The following is a 15,923-nucleotide window of genomic DNA, read 5'->3' as shown; positions in this document are numbered from 1 at the left end:
AGACAGTGGGCTTTTGGACACAGCAGGCAAAAGGCCCCACCACCTCTCATGCATAGGAGTAAGACACAGACCGTTATAGTTAGTTATCCTCCTTCCGTTGTTGTTTTGAGTCTCCTTGTAGTTCTTTCTGTATCTCAGTCCCCTTTTCATAGTCACTGTGAGTCTCTATTTGGCTTCTATGTGTCTCTTTGCAGCTGTTTTAAATCTCTCTATAGTTGCTTTGTGTCTCTTTGCAGTCATTTTGATTTCCTCTGTGGTTGTTTTGCCTCTTTTCAGGGTCATTCGAGTTTCTTTGTGATATCTCTGAAGCTTTCGTTGTGTTTTTGTCGTTGTTTTGGTGTCTTTTTAGTCGTTTGTGTGTCTCTAAGTCCTCTTTTCAGTCACTGTGAGTCTCTTTCTGGCCTCTATTTGGTCGCTTTGCAGCTGTTTTGAATCTCTTTGTTGTTGTTTTGTGTCTGTTTGTTGTTGTTTTGCACCTTTTCATAGTTCATGTGAGTCTCTCTGTCGTTTTCTGTTTTGCATCACTTTGTAGTTATCTATTGTCACTTTTTTGTTTGTCATCTTGTAGTCTTTTGTTATTTGTAGTTGTTTTTTATCTCTTTATAGTTGCATTATGTCTCTGTGTAGCTGTTTTGTGTCTCTTTGTAGCTGCTTTGTCTCTCTTTGCAGTCATTTTGATTTCCTCTGTGGTCGTTTTGACCCTTTTCATAGTCGTTATGAGTCTCTTTATGATCTTTTTGTCTCTCTTTGCAGCTTTTGTTGTCTCTTCGTAGTTGTTTGTGTCTCTTAGTCCCTTTTTCATAGTCACTGTGAATCTTTTTTTGGCCTCTATGTGTCTCTTTGCAGCTGTTTTTTATGTCTTTGTAGTTGTTTTGCACCTTTTCATAATTGATGTCAGTCTCTTTGCGTCTTTTTCTGTTTTACATGTCTTTGTAGTTATCTCATGTCACTTTGTGGAGGTAATTGTAGTCATTTGTTATTTGTAGTTGTTTTACCTCTATATATGTAGTTGTTTTGCATCTTTTTAAATATTCTTTATGTTGCTGTAGTCATTTTGAGTCCCTTTGTGGTTGTTTTTCCCCTTTTCATAGTCATTGTGGGGTTTTTTGTGATCTCTCTCTTACTATGTTTTTGTTGTGTCTCTTTGTATTACTTTTGTGTCTCTTTGTAGCCACTTTGTATCTTTGTAGGTATTTTGAGTCTCAACCTGGTCTTTCTGATTAACAGGCCCAGGGCCCTGACACTTGGTGTCTTCAGGCCCAGTAGTCCTGTTCACTAATCTGTCCATTGGTGTACAGTAAAAACAGAACAGACAGAAATATCCATGGATAAAAATGCGGAGAGAACCTAAAATACAAATTGGCAAAGAATCATAACAAATCCTGGAGAAACGACACAGCATATTGGTTCTGCAATGGTGATTTCTGATATAATCTCATTCGCCCTGTATTCCCCCTCATGTCTTGCACTTTGCACATCCATCTGTTTCTTCCCCCTCAGTTTCGAATCAGTACCTGTCATTTGTGAGCCTGTCAGTACAATATAGGAATATTACTTTTCCTGCTCTCCAAAAACTATCCACAAGTTAACATATATTCCATATGTCCCATCTGGTTTACGACAGGCCAGTAATGACATTATCAAAAACATTACAGATCACACAAATCATTGTGATGTTGTGTGACAGTGGTGCCGCCCCCATGGGCTGGCTCCCAGATGTTTAAAACCAAAGTGTGTGTGTGTGTGTGTGTGTGTGTGTGTGTGTGAGTGTGCGCACAGTGGCTGCATTATTAAAACTAACTCATCTGAGACAATGTTACCATACAACAAGCATGTATGTGTGTGTTCTTACTGTTGCACAAGTGTGTTTGCATGAGCACAGTCAGTGTGCTATGCTCCGAATTTTCTTTCCTTAATATCCATGTGGCTCACATTAATTTCTGTCCTCCTTTCATGCCTCTTGCTCATAAAACACTAATTCAATAATATTTCCAGATTAAAACACACACGCTCACACACCCACACACACACTAAACTATCGTTGTAGCCAAGCACAAAAAGTAATTTGTTCAAGCAGCATAAACTTGCCTGTCTGTTTCATGATGACTTTCTCAGAAACATATGGAGGGAGGGATGATGGAGTGTCGAGGGAGAGAAGAAAAAGAGGGATGGAAAGAGTGCAAGAGTGGAAGGATGAGGTGAATGAAGATGTGAGGAGAGTGTGTGTGGACACAGAGGGAGGATTTGATGGATGACAGACAGGTTTGGGGGAACTAGTGAAGGGGTGAGTGAATGAAACTGTCAGGTGAGAGATGGATGGATAAATGAACAGGTCAGAGCAGGTTGAACAAGTTAAACAGAGGAGTTGGCACACTTATATACCCCCTCCATTGGTGGAAACACTACTTTCCCTTAAAATAAAGTCACACATAAATCATAGTATGTGCTTTAAGTAAAAGGCGTATTACATGCTTACAACTGATCCCTGCATGAAATGATCCAGGATCTGCTCTCAATTATAAAAAACATTTCCTTGGATTAGCCTGTGAATGCCGACACAGCATTTTGACTCACCCAAGATATAAAACACTCGGCCAGAAAGATCTTCTTGGCCACTGCTGTTGAGTTATTTATATGTCTTTTAAACAGAAAAGACAGATTCTCACTCACACCCCGAAAGTTGACAGTTTGGAGGGCAAGGCCGTTGCTGATTGGCCGCCCGAGGTGTGTCAGCTGAGAAGGGACGTCAGGCTCCAAGATGCTGACACCATCGTTTCATCATCAGATAAATGTCCATCGCTCTTTTTTCAGCCCTCTCTGCTTTGTATTTACTCTGCCTCCTCCCAGGACAGAGGAAGCACCATAACACCAAATTGTATGCCTGTGTGTAGTATATTCAAATGAATTTGATATGTATAACTGAATATCCAGTGTTGTGCATCAACACTCTAAAAACAAAATCAAATCAAAAAAATCAAATCAAAATTACTTTATTTATCCCCGAGGGGAAATCCAGTTAGTCTGGTAGAATCTCTGTTAGAATGAGACAGCCTGATGGCTGTAGGAGTGAAGGATCTTTTGTATCTCTCCGTACTGCAATGGAGAGAGAGGAGCCGTCCACTGCTGTTTTTTTGGTCCATAAAGGTTTTGTGTAGTGGATGATCTGGGTATTTCAAGATGGCCTTGAACATGTTGACAGGTCATCTCTCCACCACCTCCTCCAGTGTGTCCAACCTGGCTCCAACCACAGAACCAGCTCTTTAGACCAGTCTGTCCAACCGCCTTGCATCTCTGTGTGTGATGCTGCCTCCCCAGCAGACTGCGGCATAAAACAACACACTACCACCACAGACTGATAAAACATCTGCAGCATCTTACTACAGATGTCCAGAGATCTGAGCTTCCTTAAACGGTGTTTTAATTAAACATGCTCATGGTTGTGGTGAATCGAATTAATTAGTTTGAAATTAATTAACTAAAACAGAGGTTTGGTTCAGATTTAGGAGCAAGGAGAGACATTTTGTCTGGGAAACATTATTTGACACTACACCGGCATGCTTTGTGGCTGTGCTGAAGCCAGTTTATGTGAATTTAATTACTTTTCTGAACAAATCAGTCCATATTTCAATAGAAAATATCTCACAATTTTTATAAAATTATGCCCAATCAATTGAAAGAAACAAATCTGAGAACTGTCAAACTGTCATTTTTGGGGGGGACAGTGAACTTTAAAATTGTGAACTATGAGCATAAACTAGTTCATTTTAATCTGTGTGAACTGAAATGTAAGCTATGTATGAATGTGCACAACACTGCCAATATGACAAATGACAAATTGCCTCAAGGAGCTTTAATCGTCTGTACAGCTTACAACTCCCTCTGCCATTCCCTTGTTTGAATACTGAGAAACTCCCCCAAAAAGTCCTTTAGCAGGGAAAAAATGGAGGAAACCTTAGGAATAGATGTCGACAGAAAAGAACATACAGTATAGACAATCAGGATGAAAAATATTCATACGTCTGGTTAACATCCATATACAGATGAGATTATGATACACAGTAGTAGAGTGGATCAAATGAAACGACTAACAGCCCTGAACTGAACCATCAGATTACAGCACAGACTGTCTCATCAGGGGGCCTCAAAGACCGTTACCAGTTGGTTTGAGGTTGTGCATGTACATGTGTGTGTGTTTGTGTCTGTATTTGGAAGACAAGGGAGAAATATTCTACCAGAAGCTACTGCTGATTTACTCTAAACCCCTCACCCCCCCTCAGACACACATATTCATATGCACATGCACGCACACACACCCCTCTTGTGTCTCCCTAAGCATTCAGCTCTGAAGCAGCTTTCCAGGGTTATGAGAGAATCAAGGGGGATTATGGGTGGTGACACCAACAACTAACCTCAAAACATCATCATTAATCCATTTTGCGGATTGGATTGTTGTTGTTTCATAGCCTGGTGTCAGCAGAATTTTGCTATTTGACTGACGGCACAACTGACTGACTGACAAAGTGATTGATTTATTGTTAACAAGAGTTATTGCTCCAATTAAATTACCAAATGTGTTATTTTTCTATTCAAAAGCTTGCTTCACACTTACATCCCTGTCCTTCTTCCATCATCCCTTGGTTTATTTATTTATTTTTTTCCCTGCCTGCCTTTCTCCCAAACTCCCTGTGTTTTATCCATCAATCATTTCTCTGGGAGTTAGCTCCAGCTATAAGCCTTATGGGATCTGCAGTCCACGGAGGAACCCCAGATGGTTAGACTGCATCTCCTGTTTCCTTCTCAAAGCAAAAGCAGCATTTGCACTGTATGCATGCATCTGTGAGTGTGTGTGTGCATGTATTAGTGCTCATGAAGGAATAAGGGGTTTATAGCACAGAGCTAGACGTGGCGTTAGACCGCAGGACAAACATATGTGACCGCTATAGCAGTGGGAGAACGGCTGTGATGGAAAAACCAGCCACAACCACTGGAACACTCCTTTACTTTAATTGCAGTTGCAACCATTTTAAAGACCCTCGGTACCGTCTGCTTCGTTTCTAACCGGCAACCCCCAGACTGCAGCGTGCTCGCTGATGATTCATCATGCTTTAACACCACTGAGAGGAACAGCTTAGAAACCTGTCCAAGCAGGTCGACATTAGGCAGAACTCTGACCAGTGACTAACAGAAACCAGATGGGATGTGAAAAGCAGACTGTGCAGTCTACTGTAAGTGTAGCTGCGTTCAATGATGTAAGGTATCACTCTGAGCGTGGAGACGTGTGCTGATTCTGGCTTGGTCGTAAACCCTTAAATGAAGCCAACTGGTGGAATGGCTGTAATTGCAGACACCGGTTGAATTTCGGGCTTGTGGTCAAGTGTTGCTGCATATATTCCGTTTCATATGTGTGTGCATGTCGAGGCATGTGTGTCATCTAAGAGCATCCAGACTTTCTCTCGCCTTGAATACTTTGCAGTTCATATCATGGCAGGAATACTTTAGATATACAGTACTGTGCAAAAGTCTTAGGCAGGTGTTGAAAAATGCCTAAAAAATTGATGCTGGTTAGAAAGCAAAGGGTGGTCACACCAGATGTTGATTTCATTTTGATTGTTCTTCTGTTCACTGACTTTGCATTTTGATAATTGAAAAAAAAAACTATCACCATTTCTATTTTTGAAAGCGTTATTATTTCACAGCATTTATTCTTATCTGCCTCAAACTTTTGCACGGTACTGTATATACATATATATTAGTAAATATATACTGAGATTTATCCCAATACTATGAGTAAGGTGATATATTGCAATTATTATTTTTTTTTTTTTTCAGGAAATCTGTTCTAGTATGAAGAACACCCTCATATGCATAACATTTGAGTACAAAAATATTAATTAAATAGCAATATAGTGTTTGTAAAAATGTATTCTGTATCACAAAACATCTTATTGCGATACTCTATCAATATATGTGTTAGTGTATGTGCTGTGTGTGTGTGTGTGTGCATGGGTCTGAGCCTACCTTATGATTCTTGCCATGTCTGTAGACCATCCAGTCCTCTCCATTGGTGCTGACCTCCAGCTTGAAGGTGGTGACATAGTACGCCTTCATAGTTTCCTTTGAAATGGCGCCTTGGGTGGCGATGCCGGTTAGCACTTTCAAAGTATGGAGGTCCACCTGAGGGAGGAGTGAGGACACCATGAGCAAAGTATTAGAGGATGCAAAGAAGCTGAGAATTGATCAATCAACCCTTAACACATAGTGGCAGCACTACTGAAACCCCAACCAGGTTTCCTAACCAACCCTGGTCTCATTCGGAGGGCACTTCTTAGTCTGGTTAAATCAGACGTTGGTTAATTTTCCCCCTTGGTGAATTTGTGAACACTATCATTGTATTCAGATTTATTGGACCAACACAACAACACTGAGACCCTTAAGAGAAGGTGGCCTAGTCCAGTCCCAAACAAACTCTGTTTTGTCCTTGAATGGATCTAACTCCCAGATGTAATCTGCAATTACTTAATTTGAGCCAAACAGTGCAGGCAGGTGTTCTTTGCATTCCGGGATGTGGTAGAGCATGCAAAGAGTAGCAGCTTATGTAGTAGCAGTAGTAGCTTGTTAGAGAATTGTGTAGAGTTACATGAGTCCAGAACACAGGATCTTCTTCCTGTATTTAATTTCCTTCTCCCATCCCTTACACATCTGACCAACAAGTGGGGGAACATTCTCTCATGGTTTGTAGTGATGCATTTGTGTTTGCTTGGGTTTTTTAAGAAACTGAACCAAGTTTACAAACTGATTGGAACCAGAGCAAACAAACAATAGTGATAAAAACGCCCTAATTGTAATCTTAGCCCAAATTTCAAGTCACACACTTGACAAAACACTGTGATGCTGAATCTCTTCCAACACTAAACAAGTTAAAGATAGACATAAAAACACAAATATCCACCTTAACTTATCAGCATCCATCTCTCACCTTCACTCTCTACTTCCCTCCCCTTCTCATCTGCTCCTTTCTCTCCTCTGTGTGCCTCTCTCCTGGCAGATCGATAGTAATGACCTGGGGCTCATTTTAATTTCCTCCCATACAATAGCCATAATCACCTCCCCATCCTGATTGTGGATGCTACGCTACGTGTCTGGCATGCTGCTAGCTGTGTTGCATTATACATGGACAGCATTGTGTGCTGAATTCGTGCTTCAAACTCCTTTATTTCAAGGTCCCTCAAGTAGATACGCATTTGTTTTGCTCCACAGTACTGAAAATGAGTAGATTGAGCAGAACAATGTGGCCATTTAATTCACAATAGAAAGTAACTGAGAATATATTTTCTCAGACTCTCTTAATGTGTTAGTGATATAGAGAAACAAGAGGTAATTGCTTAGTGAACATATTTCAATACTTAAACACAGTGTACACTTTAAACATTTTTGTTGAGGGTTATAGTATTTATATTTACAGTTTCTTACCAGGAGCACAGCACACCTACATCTGTTTAAAATGAGTACTTTTGGTTCTTAAACCTTCAGTTTATATGAATTATGTTTTCTGCTCCAGTGACTGGAAATCCAAGCCTCTACTTTACAAAACAAGGTTTTGAGACAGAGAGGCTGCAGACAAATAAAGAGCAGAAGATGAGAAAGGTTCTACTGTAGGTTATAACATTTATTCTCCTCCATCGGAGCTGTTGAAACCTGTAGATTAATCTGAACTTGTTGTGTATGTGTGTGAGTGTGTGTGAGTGTGTGCTGTGGCTCCCACTGGGGTATAGTACAAAACACCGGGGGAGGTAAAATGCTGCGTTTGTTATCTGTCAGAGAGACAGGTGTTTTAGATTACTTTCAACACACACATCTAGACCTGCACACCCACACACACACACACACACACACACACACACACACACATACACACACACACACACATGCCTGCACGCTTAGGGCCAGACAGAGATCCACCAAGACAACTAATCGATGGTCCGGAACTGAGGAGAGGAATGGATGAGAAGAGGAGGAGTGAAGAGTAAGGGAAGAGAGAGAGAGAAGGAAAAGAAGGAGGTGAAGAATGAATGAATGAGAGAGAAAGAGAGACAGAGAGAGAGACAGAGAGAGAGACACAGAGGGAGAGCTGCTAAGTGAGCCTTCCCAGGAAAGGCTTCTCATCAATCACAGAGTTGTTAGAATAACGGAGCCACCAGAACTCACATCATCAATCTGCACCACACCTCACTGGACCAGCCCAGAATAGGATGAAATAGAATAGAATAGAATAGAAAAGAATAGAACGACAGAAAAAGCTACACCAGAAAAAGTGCCTTAGAGAGAGATTTAAACCACACACGTGGCTCTTGAGCCAACATAGCAACACACAAATGCCTGAGCTGCATGGGCACACGTATCAACAAACACACACTCGAACAGACTCACACAGGAATACATGAACACACGCACACACGCACGCACGCACGCACACACACGCACACACACACACACACACACACACACACACACACACACACACGGTTATAAGAGACCATGGGGTGCAAAATGCAAGAAGGAGAGGCATGTTGGCATTTATGACAGCTGCTTGTCAAGACGGGAGGTCGTACACACACATATACACAAGCACACACCTATGTACACACACTCGCGCACACACAAATGTGGGGGCCTTGCTTTCTGCTAGGTGTTAACGCAGGGGAACAGCTGAGAGCCTCTGTGGAACGCAGCGACCCCACAACAACACCGGTGACCAGAGAGAGACAGAGAAGAGAAGGAGAAGTTCCATTTCAGCCAATTGTCAAGCTGATTTCATGCAAAGATCTGATGTGTCATGAACAATAAAAATCAGAATCAGAGGTCTTTTCATTGGCTGTGGAGATAATAAGGACACACTAAATGTCCATATTTAATGCCTTGTGGTTATGTAGCCATGACTGTAGACAATGCTTCAAATTTGAATGTTGCTGCAAAGAAGATACAAACTTTAAAATGTGGATGCTTCACACACATCTTCAACCCAGCAGCACATAAGATCTATAAAATCTACAGTCTCAAGGTGGAGACTCAAGATTAGTGTCACCAGTTCAGTATCTGACTAAATTTGAATGTATGGCGAGTTATGACATTGAATAATTGGTTAAAAAAAAAAAAAAAAAAGTGTTTTTAAATAACATTATGATCTCACAGTGAAGGTGACATTTGACCTTTTGATAATCAAATGCAGTGTTATTATTAGATCATTTAATCATTTGATCAAATTTGACATATGTGTGAACTTTTGTCCTAATTAGCATATGAATTCTTGAGTTATGGCCAGAACTGATCATAGTGACTTTGACCTTTGGAAACCAAATTCAAATAAGTTCATCCTCAAGTCCAAATGGTCTGCTTGTTCCAAATTTGAAGGTATTTCCTCAAGACAGTCCTGAAACATCACATTTAGGAGAAGGGAATGGACTTGAGGTCACTGTGACCTTAGCATTTGAACTTTGACCACCAATATTTAGTCAGCTCATCATTGAGTTCAAGCATATGTTTGTGCCAAATTTGAAGAAATTCCCCCAAGGCATTTTTGAAAGAGTTTCCCCAGAATGGGACGTACAGACGTAGCTCAGGCCATGGCTGTTGTTGGCTCAGAGTCTTTCAAGCAATTCATGTTCAGCACATTCTTTAATGTCAGCTAATTTTAAGAGTGGGCCGGAGAGAGTGAGCTGTCAGCTGCAGTTGAGGTGAAACAGGAAGGAAGTGTGAGACTGATGGGACCTTGGCCTCATGCTGCCTCTTGGCCACAGTCCCTTCCTGTGTTTGCTGGCCCAGAGTTTAGCTTAAGATGAGCTCTGACAATCAGAACTACTGCTTTATTCCACATCTGTCACTGGCTATCTGCTATTGTGTCACCATTCGTACAAATAAACAGATGAGGTGTTTGTCTGGTTCTCGTCTCTTTGAGCAAAACACAGACACTTTTGATCAAGCAGCACTTCTTGGGTTGTCTGATCACAGGCTTTAGAGGGGATTGAATATGTTAGGAAGCCTAATTCTTGTGAGCTTTATGCAGTGTGATTGTGCTGCAAGATTTTAGTCAGGAAGACTTGGAGTCAAGCAGCTGGCAACCTGACCATTTGGCAAACTTTAAGATATGATTTAGGCGATGATGACATTTTTTTGGCAACCGAAACTTGCTCTGCATCTGACATTGGTTACCGGAAGGGTTCGAACTGATAACTTAATGAAGTGAAATCCTGCCTGAGATTATTTCCAAAAAAAGCTTATTGACTACAAGTAAAGCAAAACCTGTGTGCAGTCTTTGCAAGGCTACAGGAAGGTGACACCCAACAAGATAATCTGTTGTTTATAGAAGGCGTCTCACTGAAGAGCGCCTCGCAGGCTGGTTTGAATTCATTTCTGTCTGAGGGGTGAGTGAACCTCACACTCCCTTTCCCCTCTCACCTAGACAGCCTCATAACTCATGCTTGGCACAGGGATGGCAGGAAGTTGGCACTATGATAAAATACGGGAAACAATGCCTTACCCAGGCATCTAGCTGCTAAACCTTGATATCACTACACCTCCCACTCGCTCGAGCTCACTCACTCGCTCGCTCTCCCACTTGCACACACACATAGGCTGACACAAATATAGCTGTGGTGGAGTTATTATGTGTGACATGTCAACGCAAGAAGAAAAAGATGCTGTTAAAATAAGAGTGCATCTGTTTTTAGGTGAGGCAGAGTAAACTTTTTTTTATGAAAAAGGATTTTGTATTTCAGGATTAGGTTCTTGGATTTGTGCCTCATCCTGATGAAAAAGAGGAAACACCTGGAAACTTTTCTCCTAGAAATTATTTTTAAAGAGAACTCAATATTTTTTTTTCCTCTTATCTTCAGTATCTTCCCAGATAGGCTAACCAACATTTCTTTTGTATGTTAAAATAACTAAATCTGGATGGCATTAGGTTTCTTTCAAAATAAAATTGCTGTTGCTAATTATTTGTATGTAAACATAATTTCTAGTTTGGTGTACCTCATCTTCTGAAAATAATTCACTGACATTAAGAGACTTCTTACTGGGAATCTCATTAGAGGCGAGACTTTAGCAGGACGCTAGTAGCACGCTAGTAGCACGCTAGTAACATTAGCATTGAAGCATTGTAGAAAATGGTTAGTTTGGGTTATTCTTGCTATATAACTGTTATTTTTTAAATTTAACATATTGTTAATGTACATGTTTGTTTGTATCCGGAACAACCACCATCCCCTTTCCACAATGCAGAAGTTTTTTTGTCCAGAAAAGTTTGCTGAGTCACTTTGATAGCAATGGCTAACATTAGCTTTCTAGAAATCATTTAACGGAGGTTGATATATCATCATGCAGATACGGTTAATAAGCTTAAACCACATTTACAGCCAGATATTTGTGCAGATTACACCTCATTAAAAAGACGGAAAAAATATACTTGGAGTGTAAAACAAACATAAGGGGGGTGTCCATAAAACTGAATCATATCTGTTCAAATGAGGAAGGAACGTCAAAAATGCCTCTAAAAATCATTTTTTTAATGAACCGGCCATTAAATGTACATCTGTTCATCCTTTAGTGTGTTGCTCAGTTTAAATTCAGGATGATTCAATGGCTATAAAGCCGCAATGTGGCCATGGCACGCCTATAAATGGACTTATTAGACCATCTGTGAATAAAGATTTAAGGCTAAGACTTTGTTCTTGTGTGGTGTCCAAGAACTATTGTTTGATTGGTCAGAAATTTGACTTTAAATGAGACGTGTGCTGAAGCGTGAGGGCCCTGTGAGAACTTTTCCAGGAGTTCTGCAGTCAAGTGTCCCGTGAGGTATGAAATGTCCTGTCCAGAAAGAACTTTTTTCTTGTTCTTGCCACCTCAAGAACAAACTTCTGTTCTTGTGGAGTATGTAAAGGGCTTTAGAGTTAATGTTTGAGAAATGACTGGATTCTCCTTTGTTTGCACCACAGGTCCAAGTCACTGAAGTACTCGTACCTGTATGTACTCCCTGTTGCTGTCTTCATTGGGCGTCCATCCATTGTCATGGTAATTGAGTCGGGCTTGTCGTGGCAGCCAGCGGTCATCGTAGAAACTTGTCGAGGCTGTTATCTGGTCATCGGTGATCTTTCCTGACTCCAGGCCGAATGCATTACTACAGTGGAAAGCTACAAGACGACAGGAGGAGGAGAAATTTACAATTCCAATATTCTAGCATTGTTTTTATTTTGAAATAAAAAAACACCAAAATTAAACTTACTTTCACTGACTTCCTTGTGAGTCATGTTGTATCGAGCCGAGAACCCATCTTTAGCCACAGCCATGTCCGTGTGGAAGGACAGAGAGAGAATCCCAGTAGATGATTGGATCTCAGGAGGCACCCTAGTCCCACAGTATCGACCAATGAGAGGGCCCACTGTCGATCGGACAAGAAGTATTGGATTAGCCTTCAGTGTGTTAAAATTCCATGTCTTTATTTGCTGGTTTATTATCCTTTTATTTTGGTTACACATGATCTCACTCATCCAGGTGTCGAGATGATTTATTAACTTATTTTCCATTCCTTTTTTAATCCATTTATCCCTTAATCTTCTTTGTCTGTATCCTTAGCTACTTGCATTTTCTTTTCCTTTCTTCTATTATCTCTATCGCTCCCTCCTCCACTGACATCTGCTCATCACTCCACCCTCGCATGTCATCACCTCTCCTTCCTTCATCTATCAACTCTATCTCTAGAGTGGTCATGGTTTTACAAAGTGTACTATATATAAGTGTGTGTGTGTGTGTGTGCGTGTGTGTGTGTGTGTGTGTGTGTGTGTAAATCCAGGGATCTAAGTGATTCCTCTACTGTCCTCTTCTCTAATACCACAACTTGTATATGTCAACACAAACAGATGAGTGTGATTTAGAGCCCTAGGGTGTGTGTGTGTGTGTGTGTGTGTAAGGGGTGGGAGCAGAGATAGTAGATTCATCCTGCTACTCCCTGACTCCTCTCTCTAACGCACACAAACACACACACACATACTGTACACACACCAGGAAGCTTGTGGAGGAGGAAGAGGAGGAAAATAGCAGCCAATCGATCAGTGCTATTGATTTTTTTCTTCGCTTTTGGAATGGGTGGATATTTGAAATAGGGCTCTTGGGCAAATAACGGTAATAACTCTTTTCTTGATGGTGGTGAGGAAAAAGGAGAGAGGCGAAGATTAGAGAAGAGAAGAGAAGAGAAGAGAAGAGAAGAGAAGAGAAGAGAAGAGAAGAGAAGAGAAGAGAAGAGAATCTCAAATCCACTGGGATGATTTCTATAAATAAATGACCCATGTTTGCAAAAAATTTCGGTCCAACATATTGAATATATTTTTTTTGAGGATTTAATATTTAATATTTTTTAGCTTACAGGCAAAATGGTCTCATTCCTCTCTTCCTCTGTGTTTATGAATTTAATTTCAGCAGCGTATAAACTTGACAGAAGGCACATTTGTCCCTTGCCTGACCCCTGCAAACAGATACAGTATGTGGCAACACACACAGGCACAAAGTGATACCAATATCATTAAACCCCCGTCTCTTAATAGCCTCATAATGTGGTATGTGCATAAGTGACCTCCCTTTTGGACGAATGGGAATGAGAGCAGTGCGCCCCTGTCACAAAGCACAAATATTCCCATACACATTAAATGGAGCTTATTACACACAAAACCTAGAATTACTGTCCTGCGGTTGTATGCCTCTGCCAGTCAGCACAACACATCGTTAAACCGGCAGCAAAGAAGATCTACACAATCACCACAGTTTCAAGGTGGACACCCAAGATTAGCGTCACCAAATCTGTATCGGAACAAATATGGTCACAATCTCTTCTGTTCCTGAGGTATGGTTTTGAATAATGCCCAGAAAAGTTTTTGCAGAATATTATGATGTGGCAGTGAAGATGCCCCTTTAACCTTTTGGATATAAAATGTCATCACTTCATCATTTTACCCTTTTTGTCATAATATGCATATGAATTCTTGAGTTATGGCCAAAATGTGTTTTGTGAGGCTACAGTAACCTTGACCTTTGATTTCCAAAATCGCATCAGTTCATCCTTGAGTCCAAGTGGAAATTTGTGCCAAATTTAAAGAAATTTCCTCCAAAGGTTCTTGAGATATCATGTTCACAAGAATGGGATGGACATGAGGTTACAGTGACAATGCCCTTTGACTTCCAAAATCAGTTCATCCTTGAGTCCAATCGGATTTAAGTGCCAAATTTAAAGAAATTACTCCACTGGTTCCCACGATATCATGTTCACAAGAATAGGACGGACATGAGGTCACAGTGATCATGCCCTTAGACTTTCAAACTTTAATCACTTCATCCTTGAGTCCAATCGGACATTTGTGCCAATTTGGAAGAAATTCCCTCAAGGTGTTCCTGAGATATCACATTCACAAGAATGGGACAAGTGTACAGACAGACATGTGGATGTATGTATATGGATGGGTGATCAGAGAACCTGAAAATATATTGCATCCAGTCAAAAGTGTAAACTTTATTTTCTAGGGTTTTTTTCCCTTTATTGTACTCACACCAATCAAGTTAGAAATGATTTCTCTGGCTGTTTATCATCTGCACCTCTTTTCCATTTCCTCCCTTCCTCTCAAACATTTTATCCATATCAGAAACAAACATGGTCATGCTCTTTCCCTGTTTGTCTTTTTTCTTGCCCTCTCTTCCTGCTGAGGTCTCCACACTCCGGCAAAGGTTTAAACTAAATCCTTCACCTTTTGAAACTCATCCTGTATATTTCCTTCCCTTTCAACCTCCACCCACTTCATTCCACTTTGCTTCCTTTCCTTTCATCCTGCTGTCCTTCTTGTAGTTGCTCTCTCTATCACTCGAAGCAGAATCCTTTCATCCTCTCTTTCTCTTCCATCCCTCTCTTTTCCTGGTCATCCTAATTTTCTTTTCAGTTTCAACTTTGCTTAACCTCTCTGGTCTTCTGTTTAATCCCCAGAAAAGGAGTAAAGATTCTGTGGCTTTTTTCTTATTCTGCCCTCTTTTCTGTCTTCCACCTCTCTGACTTTTCTTCCTTCCTCAGGCAAAATTTATATTTACAGCAAAGTTATTCATTAGAAGAAAAGCACCATTGTTTGCTCTGCTTTCACACTAATACTGTTCAGCCTTTGCTGGATCAGTTAGTATCTAACAAATTGTTGAAAAATTAAACAATCCATTCAAATCTTTTATTAGTAAAACTCAAAATGGCAAAGAAACAATACACATGACATAAAAAACTACACAAAATCTATATTTTTTTCAGAGAATAATCCTCGTCTTCTATTCCAACTTGCTGAACTCCCTTCAAATCTTCCTGTTTCTCTTCTCTCCCATTCTTTTTCTTGTAGGCAGACCTGAGTTCTTCTGGCCTTAGTGTATTCATCTTAACTTCTCATTCCTTTGTTCCAGTCTTCCCAGCAGTGGAGGACCTCTCCCTGCCCTTCCACTGCTCTTCTTTTTCTCTCTACCTCTTCCATGTCTTGAAACTAGATCCAAGGTCTTTGTGCCTTAGATTTGTCCTTCTAAACTCTTCCAGTCCTTCTAGCATCTACACCAGAAATATCCCAGCTCTCTCCGGTTCCTGCTCTCACCTCCCCTCTTTTTTCTCCCTTCTCTCAGCAACACCTATTTTATTTTCCCCTTGAAACGTTATGTTGTTTCTCCACAGTAGGTGCCAACATCCTGCCTGTAAGCTTAGCTTTCATCTACCAACGCATAGCTACTAAAATAGTTGCTACTCCACCTCAGTCAATAATGATGTAGGCAGGGCAGAATACACACCATTTTACCTTTGCTCTGGGTATTGACTCGTGAAACGGCTGAACTATTGTTTAACACCTCTATCAAGATCATAATCATCATCATAA

The 15,923-nt window shown here is 40.6% G+C and overlaps 1 protein-coding gene across 2 annotated transcripts in view; it reads right to left on the bottom strand.

The window, feature by feature from the left end:
- The window catches only part of LOC131978737 (neuropilin-2-like), a 121,347-nt gene that overhangs the window by 60,356 nt on the left and 45,068 nt on the right, over positions 1-15,923 (bottom strand). For both annotated transcript variants that reach the window (XM_059342466.1, XM_059342467.1), the window contains exons 5-7: positions 12,275-12,430; positions 12,013-12,182; positions 6,019-6,174 (exon numbers count right to left, since the gene is read on the bottom strand). In XM_059342466.1, coding sequence (XP_059198449.1) covers positions 6,019-6,174; positions 12,013-12,182; positions 12,275-12,430 — 482 coding nt within the window. The remainder of the gene's footprint in view (positions 1-6,018; positions 6,175-12,012; positions 12,183-12,274; positions 12,431-15,923) is intronic.

This window comes from Centropristis striata, chromosome 10, assembly GCF_030273125.1.
Source record: "Centropristis striata isolate RG_2023a ecotype Rhode Island chromosome 10, C.striata_1.0, whole genome shotgun sequence".
In the NCBI taxonomy this organism is placed as follows: Eukaryota; Metazoa; Chordata; class Actinopteri; order Perciformes; family Serranidae; genus Centropristis; species Centropristis striata.
Note: the sequence above shows the minus strand (reverse complement) of the source record. Positions and strands in the feature narration are given on the sequence as shown.